Source organism: Dreissena polymorpha, chromosome 13 (genome assembly GCF_020536995.1).
Source record: "Dreissena polymorpha isolate Duluth1 chromosome 13, UMN_Dpol_1.0, whole genome shotgun sequence".
NCBI lineage: Eukaryota > Metazoa > Mollusca > Bivalvia > Myida > Dreissenidae > Dreissena > Dreissena polymorpha.
The window spans coordinates 56933895-56950781 of NC_068367.1; the positions used below are offsets into that span (position 1 = coordinate 56933895).

The following is a 16887-nucleotide window of genomic DNA, read 5'->3' on the forward strand; positions in this document are numbered from 1 at the left end:
ATTTGTAGAATAGCTACTAGCTAAATATTTTATTCTTCAGCCTGTTTTGAAAACATTGTATCGTTCTACTGCTGTTAGACCCAGATAAGTACCTGATATGAACTAACAGGGACCTGTTTGTATAGGTCCCTGGAACTAATAATACTTTTATTCGTGAATACACATAAAACAATCATGTTCACATTAAAATGTTTATTTTAAACTTCGACTTAATAAGAACTTTGTCAGTTACCAGATATATTAGGTTTCTAAACTGTGTGTCACGTGAGTTAACATTATAAACAAGTTTTCGCTTTATCAGAAACAAAGGCAGTACCCCTCCGCGTTAATGTTGTAGGAGTAAGAACGGAATCTATATGTTCACTTCTGTTCACATACAAGGTTTCATTAACCCACCCTAGATACTGATTAAGTTTGAGCTAGCGCAGGATACCGATTTCGGTTTTCAATGATGTCTGTTGCCATAGCAGCCACAGTTTTTTTCTGACGAAAAACTGAAATAACATGCATATTCCCCTCATGGCACTCTATCTACAGTTCAAGTTTCATATACCAAACTGGAATACTTTTCGAGTAATTGCAGAGTGCAAATCTAGTTTTCAATTCTTTTTGTAAGTTAACCATTGCAACGACTTTTGATCTGACAGAAAAATAGGATAACATGCATATCGGTGTTCTCCATTTGGCCCCCTGTCTACATACCAAGTTGCCTCAACCTTGCTTAAATACTTTTTGAGTAATCACTGTACCAGGATTCGTTCGGACACACGGGATTTAACCACTTGGTTACTTCGGTAGGGGTTCAACATGCGTCGTTCACCAGGGCCTTTTCACAAAGGTGCAATTTTCTAGAACCTTTGCACTGTGGACACAAAAAGTACTACCAACATTCAAACGCAAGGTCGCCGCTTAAGCGGGCCATGCTTTGTATCAGGAGTTGTCCTTCGAAACCCAATGAAGACATTTCCTGGGTCACATGAGAGAGAAGCATGGCGCTCTCGGAAACCTGAAACACTGTTGTACTCCACAATCCGCTCTTCCAACATTGATACATACCTGTGTGACCGTGTCCAGTTTGTCGTGGCGCATTGGCTCCAGGCTGAACGCTCGCCGCTGCATGGTGCGGTGGTGTCGCCACATCCTGCCGTGGGGAGAAGCAAATATCTTGTCTTCCTTTTTCTATAAGGAACATTATAATACTGGCGCTACGACTAGCTTGAATGCGATGCAATAAAAATGTGTTCCACTTTAATTTCTAACGGTAGACATCACGGCAATGACGGTCGTAAAAGGAGGAAAAATGCTTCGTGTGTGACATCTTTCACACTCGCATACAGAAAAGACATAATTGTATAATAATTCCAATTTAATTGCTTGTTTTCATCGTTGATTAAAAAATATTATTTCTAAATTTTAATCACAACAATTATAATTAGATTAAGTCTGCCGGTAAACATAACAACATGATCTGGTCAAAACACTGGGTCATTTTGCATGAAAATGTTCATAAAATATACATAACAAAAACAATACCCGCATTTCTTGTAAAGCCAGTTTGTTCAACAGCTCCACCGAACGACGTTGGATTTCCTGCCTCTGTTTCCGGATTTTTGCCGCCATTTCTAGCGTGTGTCGCTCGTACCGCTCCATGCGTTCCTTCGCAACCGTCTCAATGCGTGTCCATAGTGCCTGCAAACAACAAAAATAAAACTCGCATTTGACTTATTTATCGATGGCTAGAGCACGGACTCTAGATTACACGGATAAGAAACGGGACCGTTACGCCAAATATCTTGTTGTGTCTAAGTCACGTGACCGTGTCGTAACTATCGATCTTTTATCGAAGCGCCGAGGTTATAAATTTGATGTACCCACTCACGTATTTTGTTAAATTATAGTTTCATTTCTAGACCGATTTTGACAATTTATATATCATTAGAAAGCTTACGTAACGTAGTTTTCAGTTATATAAATATATATTAAGTTTTTCCTCTGATTTCGGCAGCCCGGCGAGTTATAACTTTAACTTGTGCAAATATCATACCGTTTTGGAGTTTTAGAATCTAGATTTGCGATTGACATGTTCGTACTTAATACCGATTTGTAGCGTTTATATTTGGAGTTCAGTTTTAAAAATAACATCTTGCTTAGGAGACTAGAATTATGTATATGATAGAGAAAAAAATGGTTTAAAAATGAAAACAAGTAAGGAATGAAGGCGGGAAAAAGTAGCGCGCGGTCCTAACGAACCGAACTGATGCTAAGGTCTTGGCGATTATGCTTTTGTTTAGATACCGGCCATTGAATTTCCTTTGCCATGATTATTATATTTTTTATGAAATATATTGAAATATTTTGTTCTAGAGACATATCAATAAAGCTAAGTATTAATGAAGCTTAATAAATTAACGATTTCAGCTCTTGATTATAACACAGAAAGGGTGTTAATTTTATGATGAAACAGCGTATATAGCGGACCCTCTTGATATTTTTCGGCTTTGCATACTTCAAATATAATGGGTGTCAAAACATTCATCGTTTGTTGTTTATTATCAAAAAGTTAATTATGTAAAATTATATGAAATGTTATTAACCATAAATTATCAATTAATTAAAATTATTTAAAGATTCTTGAAAATCACGGTAAACTGTCTATGCATGTATATTGAAATATCTTTATAAGTTAACAGAGTTATAAATATATAGAATTCTTAATTAAAACTCTGTATTATTTGTATTTTTCGGAAAGATTATTTAACCCCGTTGTGGTCAAATGAGAATGCTGTATTTAATTATGTTGTTCCGTACACTACCATACACTCTTTATAGGACTACGAAATGACGGAGTTTTTTTACCGGTACCCGCTAAATACGTTAAATGTTAAGTATTAGATTTTTTAAATGTTTAAAATGTACATGTATAGGTATTAAGCACTTATAATTATTATGATTAAGCTGGCTGACATCTATACAGTATTTAGTTTATGGCAATCTGTATGGGCAGATGACTATAAATGTTTTCAATACGCTACATATCTTATAAACGCAAACTTGAGTATTTGGCGTTACATTACTCCAAGAAATGACCACTAATACCACGAGAAGACATGGAGGTATCATAAAAAGTGTAAACTGACCAGACATTGCCACCTGTGGTTAGGGACCAATATACAAGTATAGGTCCCTGCTGTGGCGTATGACACCATAGTGTTATTTAGTATTGGTCGGCACAGTATCTGATCATAACGAGATAATTGGTTTGTGCTGAACACAGGGGCAATAAAACCACAGATCTATCAATAAACAAGATTATTGATATATCTTTTATTGAACACCGCGATAAAAATGCTCAAACCATGGACTCTAGATTACACGGATAAGAAACATGGCAACATTCTCAGAATCATCGCTGCTATATGTGTAATCACCTAACAATTCGTCTAAAAATAATTTATATATTTGAGTTGAAGACGATGTACTGTTGTATAAGTCTGAACAAACTATCTGTCTGCCTGTCTAAATCTAAGCCGTCATCGTCCCGGTGAAAAAAATCTGATTTTGAATAGTTGGACATGATGCCCTGATGTCAAAATACGAAATGACCCGCGTAACACCGACCGTGATTTTCAAGAATCTTTAATAAATTGATAATTTAAGGTAAATAACATGTCAAATAATTATACATAGTTACCTTGTTGATAATAAACAGCAAACGATGAATGTTTTTGACACCCATTTTATTTCAAGTATGCATGCAAAGCCGAATAATATCGAGAGGGTCCGCTATATACGCTGTTTCATCATAAATTTAACACCCTTTCTGTGTTATAAACAAGAGATGAAATCGTTAATTGATTAAGATTCATTTATAATAAGCTTTATTGATATGTTTCGTGAACAAAATACTACAATATATTCCATAAAAATATAATAATATGGCAAAGGGAAATTCAATGGCCGGTTTCTAAACAAAAGCATAATCGCCAAGACCGTAGCTTCAGTTCAGTGCGTTAGGAACGCGCGCTACTTTTTCCCGCCTTCATTCCTTAATTACTTTCGTTTTCAAACAATTTTTTTTCTATCGTATACAGAATTCTATTCTCCTAAGCAAGATGTAATTTTTAAAACTAAACTCTTAAATATAAACGCTACAAATTGGTATTAAGTACAAACATGTCAACCGTAAATCTAGATTCTAAAACTCCAAAACGGTATGATATTTGCAAAAGTTAAAGTTATAACTCGCCGGGCTGTCAAAATCAGAAGACAAACTTAATATATATTTATATATCTGTTTACTCCGTTACGTAAGCTTTCTAATGATATATAATTTGTCAAAATCGGCCGAGAAATGGAACTATAATTTAACAAAAGACGTGAGTGGGTACATCAAAATGTATAACCTCGGCGCTTCGCTGTACGCTGATTGTAAAAGATCGATAGCCACAACACGTTAAAACGCGCGGTGGTAAAACATAGAATGTGTATTTCTTGTGTTTAACTCGCTATAAATCCATTAATCACAACGGGAATATACTAAAAGTTATATTTTTTTGAAAGGGGAATTAATAAGCAACACGATAACGTACAAACCAATAAAATCGGATGAATAGTTTTTGCATAAGATTGAATTTACTACAGTAAGGGTCAAATACTCGATTCATCTCCTGTCAATATACACTCCGTGGCTAGAGATAGCAAAATTATGTATTTAAAAAAAATTATAGTACCGGAAATAAATTTAATCACGAAATCACTAGATCGCCGTTACTTATATGGAAAAATTAACTATGAAACGTTCATTAAAATATAACGAAATAAATATAACAATATATAAATCGCCTTTAATGGCTATTGACGTAAATGCAAATTATTCTTGATAAATATAAATTCGTGGACCAGTATGTCAACAACTCTGTGATGTCGCTAACAAGTACTTACAGATTTGGATATAACAATGCTTCAAAGTATAGCTCTGCAATCTATTTACTCAGATTTCATTTTCGAAGAGTGATCATAATCAATAATCTGTATAACAATACACATAGGTTAAAAGCCACTTGCATCGTTTTTCTTTTTCATCCGGTCCGCAAATGTCCCGTATTGGGCCTCGGTTTTGTCGATGGATGTAGCTATGCTGCCTCGCCTAGGGAGCGAGGAATACTGAAATCACATGAGCCTCGCACTGGGAAAACAGGGCTTAATGTATGAGCGTAACGTGTTATCCCCTATTCCCGTGTGCAGTCCGCACAGGCTTATCAGGGACGACACTTTGCGCTTGTATGGAATAAAGGAGGTCTCTTCTTAACGAAAATTCATTTTAAGCGGAAAGTGTCGTCCCTGATTAACCTGGGCGGACTGCACATGCTAATCTAGGACGACACTTTACGCACACGCATTAAGCCCGGTTTGCCCAGAACGAGACTAATATCAACACCCAACCGACATGTTGCTATGTTGAAAAAGCTATCATTTTCTACATGTGAGTATGAACAATAAACAAAACCTTGTGTATGAAATATATTAATTGAATGAGAACCAGATCTTTTGATGTCAACTATGGAGCAAAATTACTGTCAGTCCAGAATTGAGTTTACCAATTTTCTGTCAATATTTCAGTGGCTAACAATGATTGCAGACGTGATTGCACAATGCAACAGATCTACATAACCCTTAAAGCGCTGGAGCTGAATTTTAAAGGCCTTTGCAAACAGTTTGGATCCAGATGAGACGCCACAGAACGTGGCGTCTCATCAGGATCCAAACTGTTTGCTATTCTGATAGTATTCTTTGAAAAAAAAATCGAAGAAAATGCTAATTTAAGAAATTCTGCAGACGACATTTTAGCAGACGACAAATTTCCCAGCATGCAAAGGGTTAAAGGAATATATGATATATATTCACCTTGGACGAACAGCCATGGACAATTGGGCGGATAGATGTGTGTTCAGGTTTAGTACATTGCTTCTACATTTTTTATTAACAACGGCTTAATTTCTACACTTGTTATTAACAACGGCTAAAGCTCTATAGCTGTAATATACATGTACGAGTGGAATGGGTAACATTCAATACTGATACCTGTTTGTTTGTTTTTGTCGTCCGCTTAAGTTTGTACGAAGCGTTCGGCCCAAGGTACCCTAACAAGCTCGGGAAATTCGAGCTGTAATAATCGACCGGATTCGCCTCGTGATATTCGTATTCGCACGTCATACGTGACGTCATCGACTCTGCGTCCGTCTGGGAATGACTGTCGTCTTCGTTTTCGATAATAGCTAGAATCCCGCCAACGCGAGTTGTCGCCTGCTTCGATGTCGTCTGCTTCGATATAGTCTTCTTCCGCCTGGGAAAAGTCTTCGCTGCACGCCGTCTACGTTTGTCTGCATCTTCGTCGTCGTTGTCGTCGTGAGCACTTTCGTCGTCCGAGTATGGTTCGGACATCGCGTCTATCTCTGTATTTCGCTTAGGCTAGTGGAAAGAAGAACAAGCATGTTTAAATGATCCTCGCTCTGTGAAAACGGGGTTAAATGCACGTTAAATGCACGTTCGGAGAGTGTCGTCTAAGATTAGCATGTGAAATCAACACAGGCTAATCTTGGACGACTCTTCCCATTTGTTAATTTTTCGTTTAAAGAAAGTCTCTTTATAGCGACTAATCCAGTTCAGGCGGGAAGTGTCGTCCCTAATTAGGACTGCAGATGCTAATCTGGGACTACACTTGACGCACATGCGTTAAACCCCGTTTTCCAGAGCGATGCTAAACAATTTGTAGGAAAGAATTCTTCATTTGAGCCTTGTTCTTAGAAAACTGGGCTTAATGCATATGCGTAAAGTGTCATCCAAGACTAGCCTGTGCAGTCCGCACAGGCTGATCAGGGACAGACACTTTCCGCCTAAACTAGATTATTGCTAAGAATAGACTTTCTTTAAACAGAAAATATCATAGAAGCGGAAAGTGTCGTCCCTGATTAGCCTGTGCGGACTGCAAAGGCTAATCTGGGATGACACTTTACGCAAATTCATTAAATCCTTTTTTTCACAGAGCACGGTCCATTTTACTTTAGACCTCATTACATTGTCTTACATATGAGTGAAAGGCGGAGATAATTTGTTTGCAAACTATTGGATAGTATTAAACACGTAAGACGTTTAGGTTAGACGTTCGTACACCATGAATTACTGTATAGATCTACGCAAAATGGCACGAATATAATTGTGTTGAGAGAGTTTCTAATGAAAGGAATAACGATATATCTATAAAATTAGTAGCGATACGAAGCTTATCGACCGTAATAGGCGGTCTTCAACGAAGACAACAATTTAGATGGCTTATATGCTGTCGAATGGTCTATGTATGCCACACAAAAAAGAGTAGTCTGTGTGAACGTTTGTTTGTGTATGTGTTTGTCTGTGAATGTACTCGGTACAAGATATGGGGAGTAAGAGTTGCGTTTAGAGTTTCCTCTGCAAAACTTTGCCCCCATGTATGCCTAGCGTCTAGAAAAAAAGGCCTTGGCAAACAGCGTAGACCCAGATGAGACGCCGCATGATGCGATGTCTAACAGGGTCTGCGCTGTTTTCTTAAAGGAATTTCTGTAAGAAATATTCTTAATATAGAAAAAAAAATTACTAGACATCCCTAATTTTGGAAATAAATTTATCCAATTTAGAAGGATGGGAGAGTCCACTAGGCATATATGGGTTAAAGACCGTGTCGATATGACGCTAATACGCATTCAGAAACTCTAAAGTTAACTATTTACTGTGCAGAAACAAAAATAAGCCCTTCACTATCATACACATGTGTGTATATAAGTGAAGCACTCATACGAAGTATTTTTAAAGCATGAGTTCACCTTACAGTACGGCTGAACTATCATTAACCCATTCATGCCTAGCGTCCTGAAAAAAGGACATTGCAAACAGCGTAGACCCAGATGAGACGCCGCATAATGCGGCGTCTCATCAGGGTCTACACTGTTTGCTAAAACGAAATTCTGTAAGAAATATTCTAAAAATAGAAATAAATATACCAGACATCCCTAATTTTGGAAATAAATTGATCTAATTTTGAAGGATGGGAGAGTCCACTGGGCATAAATGGGTTAAACAACATCGGCACACGATAGCGTAAGCAACACCATAATATATGGCTTGGCGTTGCGGTTCACGGACAAATATGTGCAGACAGAGAAGTAGAGCGAATGTATACATGTTCCTGTATATCTATAGACAATTAAATATACAAATTTACTTATTGCCATACAAAGCTAACAAAATATTGTACTAACATAAAACATTCTACAATGAAAACGGTAATGTCTTATCTGTTTCCCAACAAAATAAACTAAACATCAATATTGTTAAACATGATTATTTATTTTCCTATTGGGTACATGTGTTTTTTTTTACTTTTGCGTATTTTTATAAATTGTAGTTATCTAACCCAAAACTGTTCGGGCGTTAACTTTACCTACGTGAACGAGTATTTGAGTCGCGTTCTGAGAAAACTGGGCTTAATGCAGTCCGCACAGGCTAATCAGGGACGACACTTTCCGCCTTAGGTGGATTTTTGCTAAGAAGAGACTTCATTTGAACGAAAAAAATCATAAAAGCGGAAAGTGTCGTCCCTGATAAGCCTGTGCGGATTGCACAGGCTAATCTGGGACGACACTTTACGCACATGTATGCATTATGCCCAGTTTTCTCAGAACACGACTCATTTGGTGAAATTTGTCATACTTTTCAATTCGCCCTAGACCCCTTGATCAGTATGCCTAGCGTCATAATCTGTACTGATGTAGATCTATATAAATTAAGCGGAAGAATTATTACATTCATTGGATGAAACAAAATTAATGTGGTACGTATTGTAGAATATATTGTGGCCCGCAATTTACATAAAACAGTCATACAATGCGCTAACGATTGAACAAGAAATTCATGCGTTGAAAATTGTTTCACACTAAAAATATTGCCAAATATAAACCAACCTATGTCATTTTACACAAGATAACTGGGCTGCAACTTATTGGTTCGTTCTAATTGTTTTCGGTTGCTCTCTCATATTATATGAAAACCGCACTCCGCGTTTTCAAATGTGTACCGTCAATGAATGGGCGTGCATTTTGTGACACGTGCATATTCAAATGAATGGCCGCCTGTATCGAGTCCGTTTCCTGGGAAGAACCAGTGCTCGCAGTTCTTAGAAAAATGTAATTGTACAATCGAGTATATGACCTTGTTCATTAAGTTAAGTATTTTTTAACCCATTTATGCCTAGTGGACTCTCCCATCCTTCTAAACTGGATCAATTTATTTCCAAAATTAGGGATGTCTAGTATATTTATTTCTGTGTTTAAAATATTTCTTACAGAAATTCATTTAAGCAAACAGCGCAGACCCAGATGAGACGCCGCATCATGCGGCGTCTCATCTGGGTCTACGCTGTTTGCCAAGGCCTTTTTTCTAGACGCTATACATAAATGGGTTAAACATAATTTAATTCATAAACTAATAAAACTTAAGTATTTTGACTAGTTTTAAAAATAAAATGACAAGGCGAAAATGTGCCTTTCCTGGGGATCTTACCGGGCCCCTAAAGCTATCTCGCCATCACAACACCACCACGTAGGCTATTGGACTTATATCGTAGTAAAAAGCTTATGTCGGTAATACTCGTATTTGATAACGTATCGATGAATACCTTTTCATACGCTGATTTTTATTTTTTTTATATTTTTAGATTTGATGATTTTCTATAACCAAACATAATTGAGCCTTGTTATGAGAAAACTGGGCTTAATGCATGTGCATAAAGTGTCGTCCCAGATAAGCCTGTGCAGTCTGCACAGGCTAATCAGGAACGACACTTTCCGCCTAAACGTTATTTTATGTAAGGAGGGACTTCCTTGAAACAAAAAATACCATAAAAGCGGAAAGTGTCGTCCCTGATTAGCCTGTGCGGACTGCACAGGCTAATATGGGACGACACTATACGCACATGCATTAAGCCCAGTTTTATCAGAACGCGACTCATATATTTTCAAAACATTCATAGTCAGGGGTGTTAATTTGCTTAATTCAACATGATACAAACAATATGTATTGAATGAATGGCAATGTTGTTCAAAATTGCCATTGTGCTAAAACTGCGAACAAGCCCCTTAAATTAGGATCGAAATAAAATCAAGAGCTATCCTTGTTTATTGTAAGATTGTTGGGTCGAACACGTACGGGTTGAGTTGTGAATACCGTATAAATATGGAAAATGCAGCATTTTTAGCTATTTGGTGGGTCATACACCGGATAAAACAATACATCAATTTTTATTCGGTGCGTACGTGTTATAGGAACTTTATCCTGCGACCAAACGCCAACGATTTGGAGTTCTGAAGCGCATATGAAAAACATCTAGCGAATAGATGGTGTACTTACGGATGTTTTCGGCATTGTTTAATAATCCGAGTGCTACCACTGACTTAAATATCACAAGGCCATTTTTCGCCGCTTTTATTTACAAACATTGCATTCCAGTATTTCAGATGCAGCACGTGGGTTCTCCGTATATCTAAAGATCGCGCACACAATCACCAAGTTCAAAAAGCGTATTCGTGAGACTAAGAAAACAAGGATAAACAAATCAAACACAGAAACTGTTCTATTATATCACACAGTCAATAAGATCTATCATAAATAAATATATGTATATTGTTTGTTTTTTGTCCATGAATTGCGTGTACCGGTAAATATTTTCGTAACATGCTGAGTTCTCTATTGCTGTGTTAAGTAATTCCGCATATTTTCTGTGCCATTTAATCTGTAAAAATGGCCAATCGCAAGAAACTATTGTTTTCTTCTGTCGTGTTTAAATATAACAACAAAGAACAATTGATTTCAAATAGTGCTATCAAATTTCATTTGCGGTAATATAAGATATTCTGTTCTCTTCATGTATGCATTTATACACCAGCTGTAAAAATATGTTTTTTTTCGCATTCGTCTCTAAAGCGAACAGCTTCGGGAATTCAATGGGACCGTTTGATTTTATTCAAAGTATAACAATTCAAGTTACACCCCTGTGACTCACATCGCAATTATTATCATCTTAAAGTTGTTTTCTGCAATAGGGACCACTGTGCATACCTAATAATCATCTCTGGGCGGGAATAGTGATTGGCTTCTACGTACATGGCCGAAACGATCCGAACGCACGTGTATCCGTAAAGTACATTTTATGGAATTATTCGCGTTATTCCAATAACCTAGAAAACGCATAAAATGGGTACAGATACAACTTAAAGACACACATAACTCATTTAAAAAGTATAAAATATTAATAAGCAGTGTCCCTCAAATCGGACACATCGCGCGCTACATGAGTGTAAATGTGACGTCACAGCATCAACAACGAAGTGAAAATTGACCAATTTTGACTTCTGATTACGTCGCCATTTTGAAGAAAATACAGAGATCGGCGTTAGAGAAGTTGAGATCAATGTTTTATCTCGATATATGCAAGCAATCACAGCTATGTAGTTGGTAACTATGCTTATTTTTCACCTTCGTTTATACAAATAGTGCATGACCCGCCATGTTTCTTTGCCTGTTAACATGTATGTGATGAGCGAATTATGTCCTCCGAAAATAAAGTCATTTTTGCCTCAAGCGATGAGAATGCAATAATCATCTGGTAAGTTACATGATTGTCAATGTATACATGTTGGCAGAGTCACTCTGTTTTAATGGGATTGATGATATTTTTTGCAAACTTTTGATATAATTTCCCAAACAGGTTGTTATTATGGTTCCATCATCCAGTGTATGACATCCTTTACAGATCTCCATGTAAACACACCATGACATGTGAGTAAATGGAATTTTATAAATGACCTTGGGTATTAAGAATGTCTTATTATCTGCATTTCATGTCTATTGTACTGATTACTTTGTTTAAAAATGTGAATTAATCACTCAGTATTTTTTTGTTTTTTACTTGGTGCCATTGTTGATGAATGGATATTTTAATATTTTTTGGTATCCTTTAAAAAAGCAGATGTTTGATAGACATAATTTGTTCGCTACAGTGTCTGTTGTTGTGTATGTTTATTTTTCAGGTGGTTTAATATTTTTTGTCAGATGATGCCCATCATGATGGAGATTTTTCCTTAAAAAAAAAACATAGACAAACTGGGTGGGGTAGATAAAATGGCTGAAAAAGCATATTTATAACATTGTGATGCAAATAAGCATGTAATTTTTTGTTCCAGGTCAAAGCTGTTTTTCTGAAAATACAAAATAAGCATCAGTTTATCCCATTTATGATCCTGTATGTCGGATGATTTCGGCATGACAAGAAAAACTTGTTGGTCATTTCCACTATGTATATTGTCCATTTATGGCATGCTTGAATGTTGGAGCCTAAATGATCCATTTTCCTTTACTTTTTTGTCAGATATAAAATAATCAGTGACGTTGGGTTACAGAGCTTTCAGAAGTAAGGAAGAAGGATGCATTCTTAAAGACTTGCTGCATAAAAAGCTGCTTAGTTATAAAAGCCAAAATAATCCAGTGCTTTATTCAGGATTTTGATCCAGTGTTTTTTTCCGTTAAAAATCTTTTGAGATCAGTGTAAATCTGATGAGTTTTTTTGAAGGGGTCAGGGGTTTGTAGTGACTAAGATTTATTGGCATTCGGGAAATTTGCGCTCGGTACCGATTTTGCCTGTCTTTTTATTGATTGATTTCTGATTTAAGTGGCTTGTATGGACATGAACGGTTACTGACGAAACCACTTCGCTACTTTTCGAAAATCTTATAATTCTGCGAAATGTTTTCAACATCCGCCTTCTTGAACTTGCAAATTATCGATAAGCAAAGTAATTCACTGCAATAGCATATTGTAAATTAATATGTTTACCAAAGTATATATTAATTGGGTAATTTCTAGCTTAATGGTTACTGGTTTTCATGCAGTCAAATAATACGCACACTTCATTTCATGTGCAAAAAACGTATCTCAATATGTTATCGGACAGTCGTTTTGATACAGTATGGTTTGTTGATTTTAATTCATTGACCATTTTTTCTTTGTTACATTTTGTATAGAATGAGGAATACACATGCTGTGCTATGAATTGTCTGGTTTATAATATTTTGCATTGTACTCACATAAAATTGGAAAAAGAAGGACTAAACAAAAATTCTATAAGCTAGGGCTCGGGTGTGTGTGTGGGGGGCTCTGCTCTTTATCTCCGTTGGGGACCTACGGCCTCAGACTCCTGGATTAATTTTCCGGATTTCAAATTTGGGACAATTGACACCCCTGCATTGTCAGGTATGTCTAACGGTCTGCCCATCTAGTTCTGTAGAGTCTGATACAGACTGTGTTAAGTAATACTGTGGTCCAGGGGTCAAGTCTCTTATCACCCAAAGGGCAGGCTACCCAATCATTTCTCAGTTCCAAGTCAGGTACCCATGGTGTTTAATGTGATGAGCTTTTTTGGCACAGTACAACTAACTGTGATGTGACACAAAACTTTATGCTAAACATGTTTAGTTTATCATCCAATTAATATATTCGGTTCCATGGAAGCTTGGTCAGAAGACACAATGGAGATCTCGATTTGATACTACAGATGTTACTCTTAAAATTATGTAACTGTCCTGAAGAGTATTTGTTATTGTTCCCTGCTGAATTTAACACCGGATACCATAGTAGGAAATTTCCAATCTTTATTCCTTTTGTGATCATGGCTGAATCGCAAAGCAGTTTTTTGTCGTTGTCATTCAACAAATATTGATGGGGCATTAACCTTTCCACTGTCTGAATGTGTAGGGATTCCCATTTAATGTCTAGTAACATTTCTTGTCATAAGCTGTAGACTGTTTCTGGTGTTGCCATTTATGTCACATACCTCTATTAGCTGAATTATGAAAAAAAGACGTTTCTTTTGAAACCTATTGAATTAGGTTTAATATTCAGTTTTCCTTCCACTGTTCTTTATTCCGATGTTTTGCCTTGTTTAATGGCGTAAAGGCACATAATGTAATGATATTAAATTCATGTGAATAGGGTTCATCAATTTAGTTTAATGATTTTATTTGTTTTCAGAACTGAAGTCCTGATGATAGTTTCATCCTGAACCTGGAAATGCACAAACCAGTGGTGTCATAAACGAGAAGACTGCAATTTGGTAAGAGTAATGCATGCAATTATCTGTAAACTCAGAACATTTAACATGCAAGATGTCTTTATTTAATAATTTATACATAGAAAACCACAAAGGAAGTGTATGGTTATGTATGGTACATTAATTTGTGTGGCAAGGTTAATGATACAATTAAAAATTTATGCAGGGAACATTTCATCAATTACCTACTATACTATATAAAAGACTTTTACGCCTTTTATACGGTTTACCACTTTAATGAAACAAGGCACCAATATTCACAAGCTTTTATTTGTTACTTTTTAGCTCACTGAGCACAACGTGCTCATGGTGAGCTTTTGTGATCGCCTTTTGTTCGTCGTCCGTCGTGCGTTGTCCGTTGTGTGACGTCAACATTTACCTTGTTCACTCTCTAGAGGCCACAAATATTGTCCAATCTTCATGAAATTTGGTCAGAAGATTGCTCTCAATGATATCTTGGATGAGTTCGAAAATGGTTACGTTTGCTTGAAAAACATGGCTGCCAAGGGGCGGGGCATTTTTCCTTATATGGCTTTATATGGCTATAGCAAAATCTTGTTAACACTCTAGAGGCCACATTTATTGTCCAATCTTAATGAAACTTGGTCAGAAGATTCATCCCAATAATATCTTGGATGAGTTGGAAAATGATGTCGGTTGGTTGAACAACATGGCCGCCAGGGGGCGGGGCATTTTTCCTTATATGGCTACAGCAAAACCTTGTTAACACTCTAGAGGCCACATTTATTTTCCGATCTTCACCTCTTGATGCTTTCTTGAAAAGTTAACAGCTCTTGAAAAAGGTTGGAATTTTGAAATAATTAAACTCTAAATTATTTTTAACACCAGCATCAAGACATTTTGGCATTATTTTCTAAATTATTATTATTTAGATTATTTTTATGTGGCATTTTCTAAATTAGAAAGACTCTATTCTATTTCAATAACTTTAGTAAATTTTTCTTATTTTTACATTTGATTCACTGAAGTTTCCTGATCTCCATAAATATTGTTCTTTAGATTAAATTAGACCTATTTTGTAAACTAGATTTTTGAAGCACTTTCTTGACTACCAGTAACCAGGACGCTGCGTAGTCACTATGGAGATATTGTCAAGTGACAGTTTATTGCACTCCATAGCAGTTGTTTATTTATTTAACATGCATTGCTAATTGGTAGTCGCCTGCTTCTTTTATGCATTTTACAGCTTGTCAAACGTGTAAAAATTTGCCTTTGTATTTAAGTGATTGCGATTGATGTCCTAATTGCTGAAAATATCAAAGACAAATTTGGGGCTTTCATAAACTCATTAAGGAAATTAACAGTTTCATATCATTTACGATGCCTATTAAAGACAAACATTTTGATAGTCATTCTCTTCTTAAATTTCTCCGTAATAAGACGTTCATAGATTATAGAAAAGTAAATTGTCAGTTCAAGTTAACCATCATGGCTTCCAAGCTTAAGTTCTTGACGTTGGAAGAACGCGTTAAGGTCATTAGTTTGCTAGGTAAAGGACACAGTTGTAGACGAGTGGCTAGTGATCTTGGTGTAGGAAAAACTCAAATTCAGAGCATTTTAAAGTGTAAACATGAGATAATGAACGAATTCGAGGAGAACGTAAACTGTGAAAGTAAACGCCCTAAGCGTGAGTCCGAATTCGCGTCAGTGAATGACTTAGTGCATAAGTGGTTTGTTGACGCAAGTGCAAGGCTCTTGCCTGTGTCTGGACCTATGATCCAGGAGAAAGCCTTGAAGTTTGCGTGTGAGTTAGGATATTTGGACCCTGCGAATAAAGACCACCTGTGAACAAAGACCACAACGACCAGTGAATTTTTTTGCCCAAAAATACCGCCGATATTCGGCAGCTTCCCAATTGCAAAAAATGACCAAAATGACCAAAAAAATTAACCAATTTTCCCAATTAAGCCAATAAGATTACAATGTCATTTAGCGTTAATTTCGTAGAACAAGTGCCGATCGAGCTTGACGAGTCTTCGCCGAATGACAACTGACTTACAAATGTTTGCGAATGTAGCCGAATACGATTTTACGTTGCTATCCACACATCTCTCTCTATATTGCGGAGGATACTGACGATAGTCGATGTATCCCGATTGTTAACGCCTGTTTTTACACACGCCCAAGATGGCGGCAAGCAGACTAGAAGTTTGCGATGAGCAGCGAAAATGATAAATAACACTAAAATTAACAGCGGATATCGCATGGTTATTAGGAGATAATTAAATGTGTGTGTCAATTAACGCAAAAATACTATGTTTGAGATGAACAACAACAAATATTTATTAGAAATGTTCACAGTGAATGTGCGTCACGGAAATCTGTGTTGGGAAATTGAAGTTCACAAAGTTAAAGCATTTAAGACGAGAACCGTTCGAAAATGGAATGAGACAAACATGATTTGATTTATATGTTAGTGGATCTGTGTATATTCAGATTCATATGCATATTCTGCTTTATTATGTTTGTCACGCTGTATAGTTTTGTGAAATAGCATTGAACTGAGGATGTCAATTGTGCAAGATATTAAAAGGTAAACAAATGAAATGTATTATTGTAGCTCCATTTAATACAACATTAACACAGCAAGAACACAAAAGCGTGTTTGTTAATATTTGTTAATGTTTTCACCATATCATATTTTACTTTAAAAAACATCCTGAATTAAATTCATA

At 36.4% G+C, this 16887-nt stretch overlaps 2 protein-coding genes across 6 annotated transcripts in view; one reads left to right on the top strand and one right to left on the bottom strand.

Annotated features, from left to right (window-relative positions):
* Positions 1 to 5049: 5049 nt before the first annotated feature.
* Positions 5050 to 10555, bottom strand: LOC127854689 (uncharacterized). Its single transcript, XM_052389748.1, has 3 exons — positions 10438 to 10555; positions 6082 to 6468; positions 5050 to 5163 (listed from the first exon to the last, which is right to left on the bottom strand). Exons 1-3 carry the CDS (start codon positions 10450 to 10452, stop codon positions 5050 to 5052), a joined length of 516 nt encoding a protein of 171 aa, XP_052245708.1. The 5' UTR covers positions 10453 to 10555.
* A 636-nt stretch (positions 10556 to 11191) lies between these two features.
* The window catches only part of LOC127855382 (serine/threonine-protein kinase tousled-like 2), a 59328-nt gene continuing 53632 nt past the window's right edge, over positions 11192 to 16887 (top strand). For 4 of the 5 annotated variants that reach the window (XM_052390891.1, XM_052390894.1, XM_052390893.1 and 1 more), the window contains exons 1-2: positions 11192 to 11541; positions 14113 to 14194. The gene's annotated coding sequence lies outside the window, so the exon portion shown is untranslated. Of the gene's footprint in view, positions 11542 to 11583; positions 11693 to 14112; positions 14195 to 16887 lie in introns of those variants that run through there. The other variant, XM_052390892.1, reaches the window with a different exon arrangement.

What these genes read in the sequence shown, in the direction of transcription:
- LOC127854689 (XM_052389748.1), bottom strand. An exon ending in CGACAAAAACAAACAAACAG is followed by an intron (nt 5,164 to 6,081) that starts GTATCAGTATTG and finishes ATGTGATTTCAG; the next exon opens with TATTCCTCGCTCCCTAGGCG.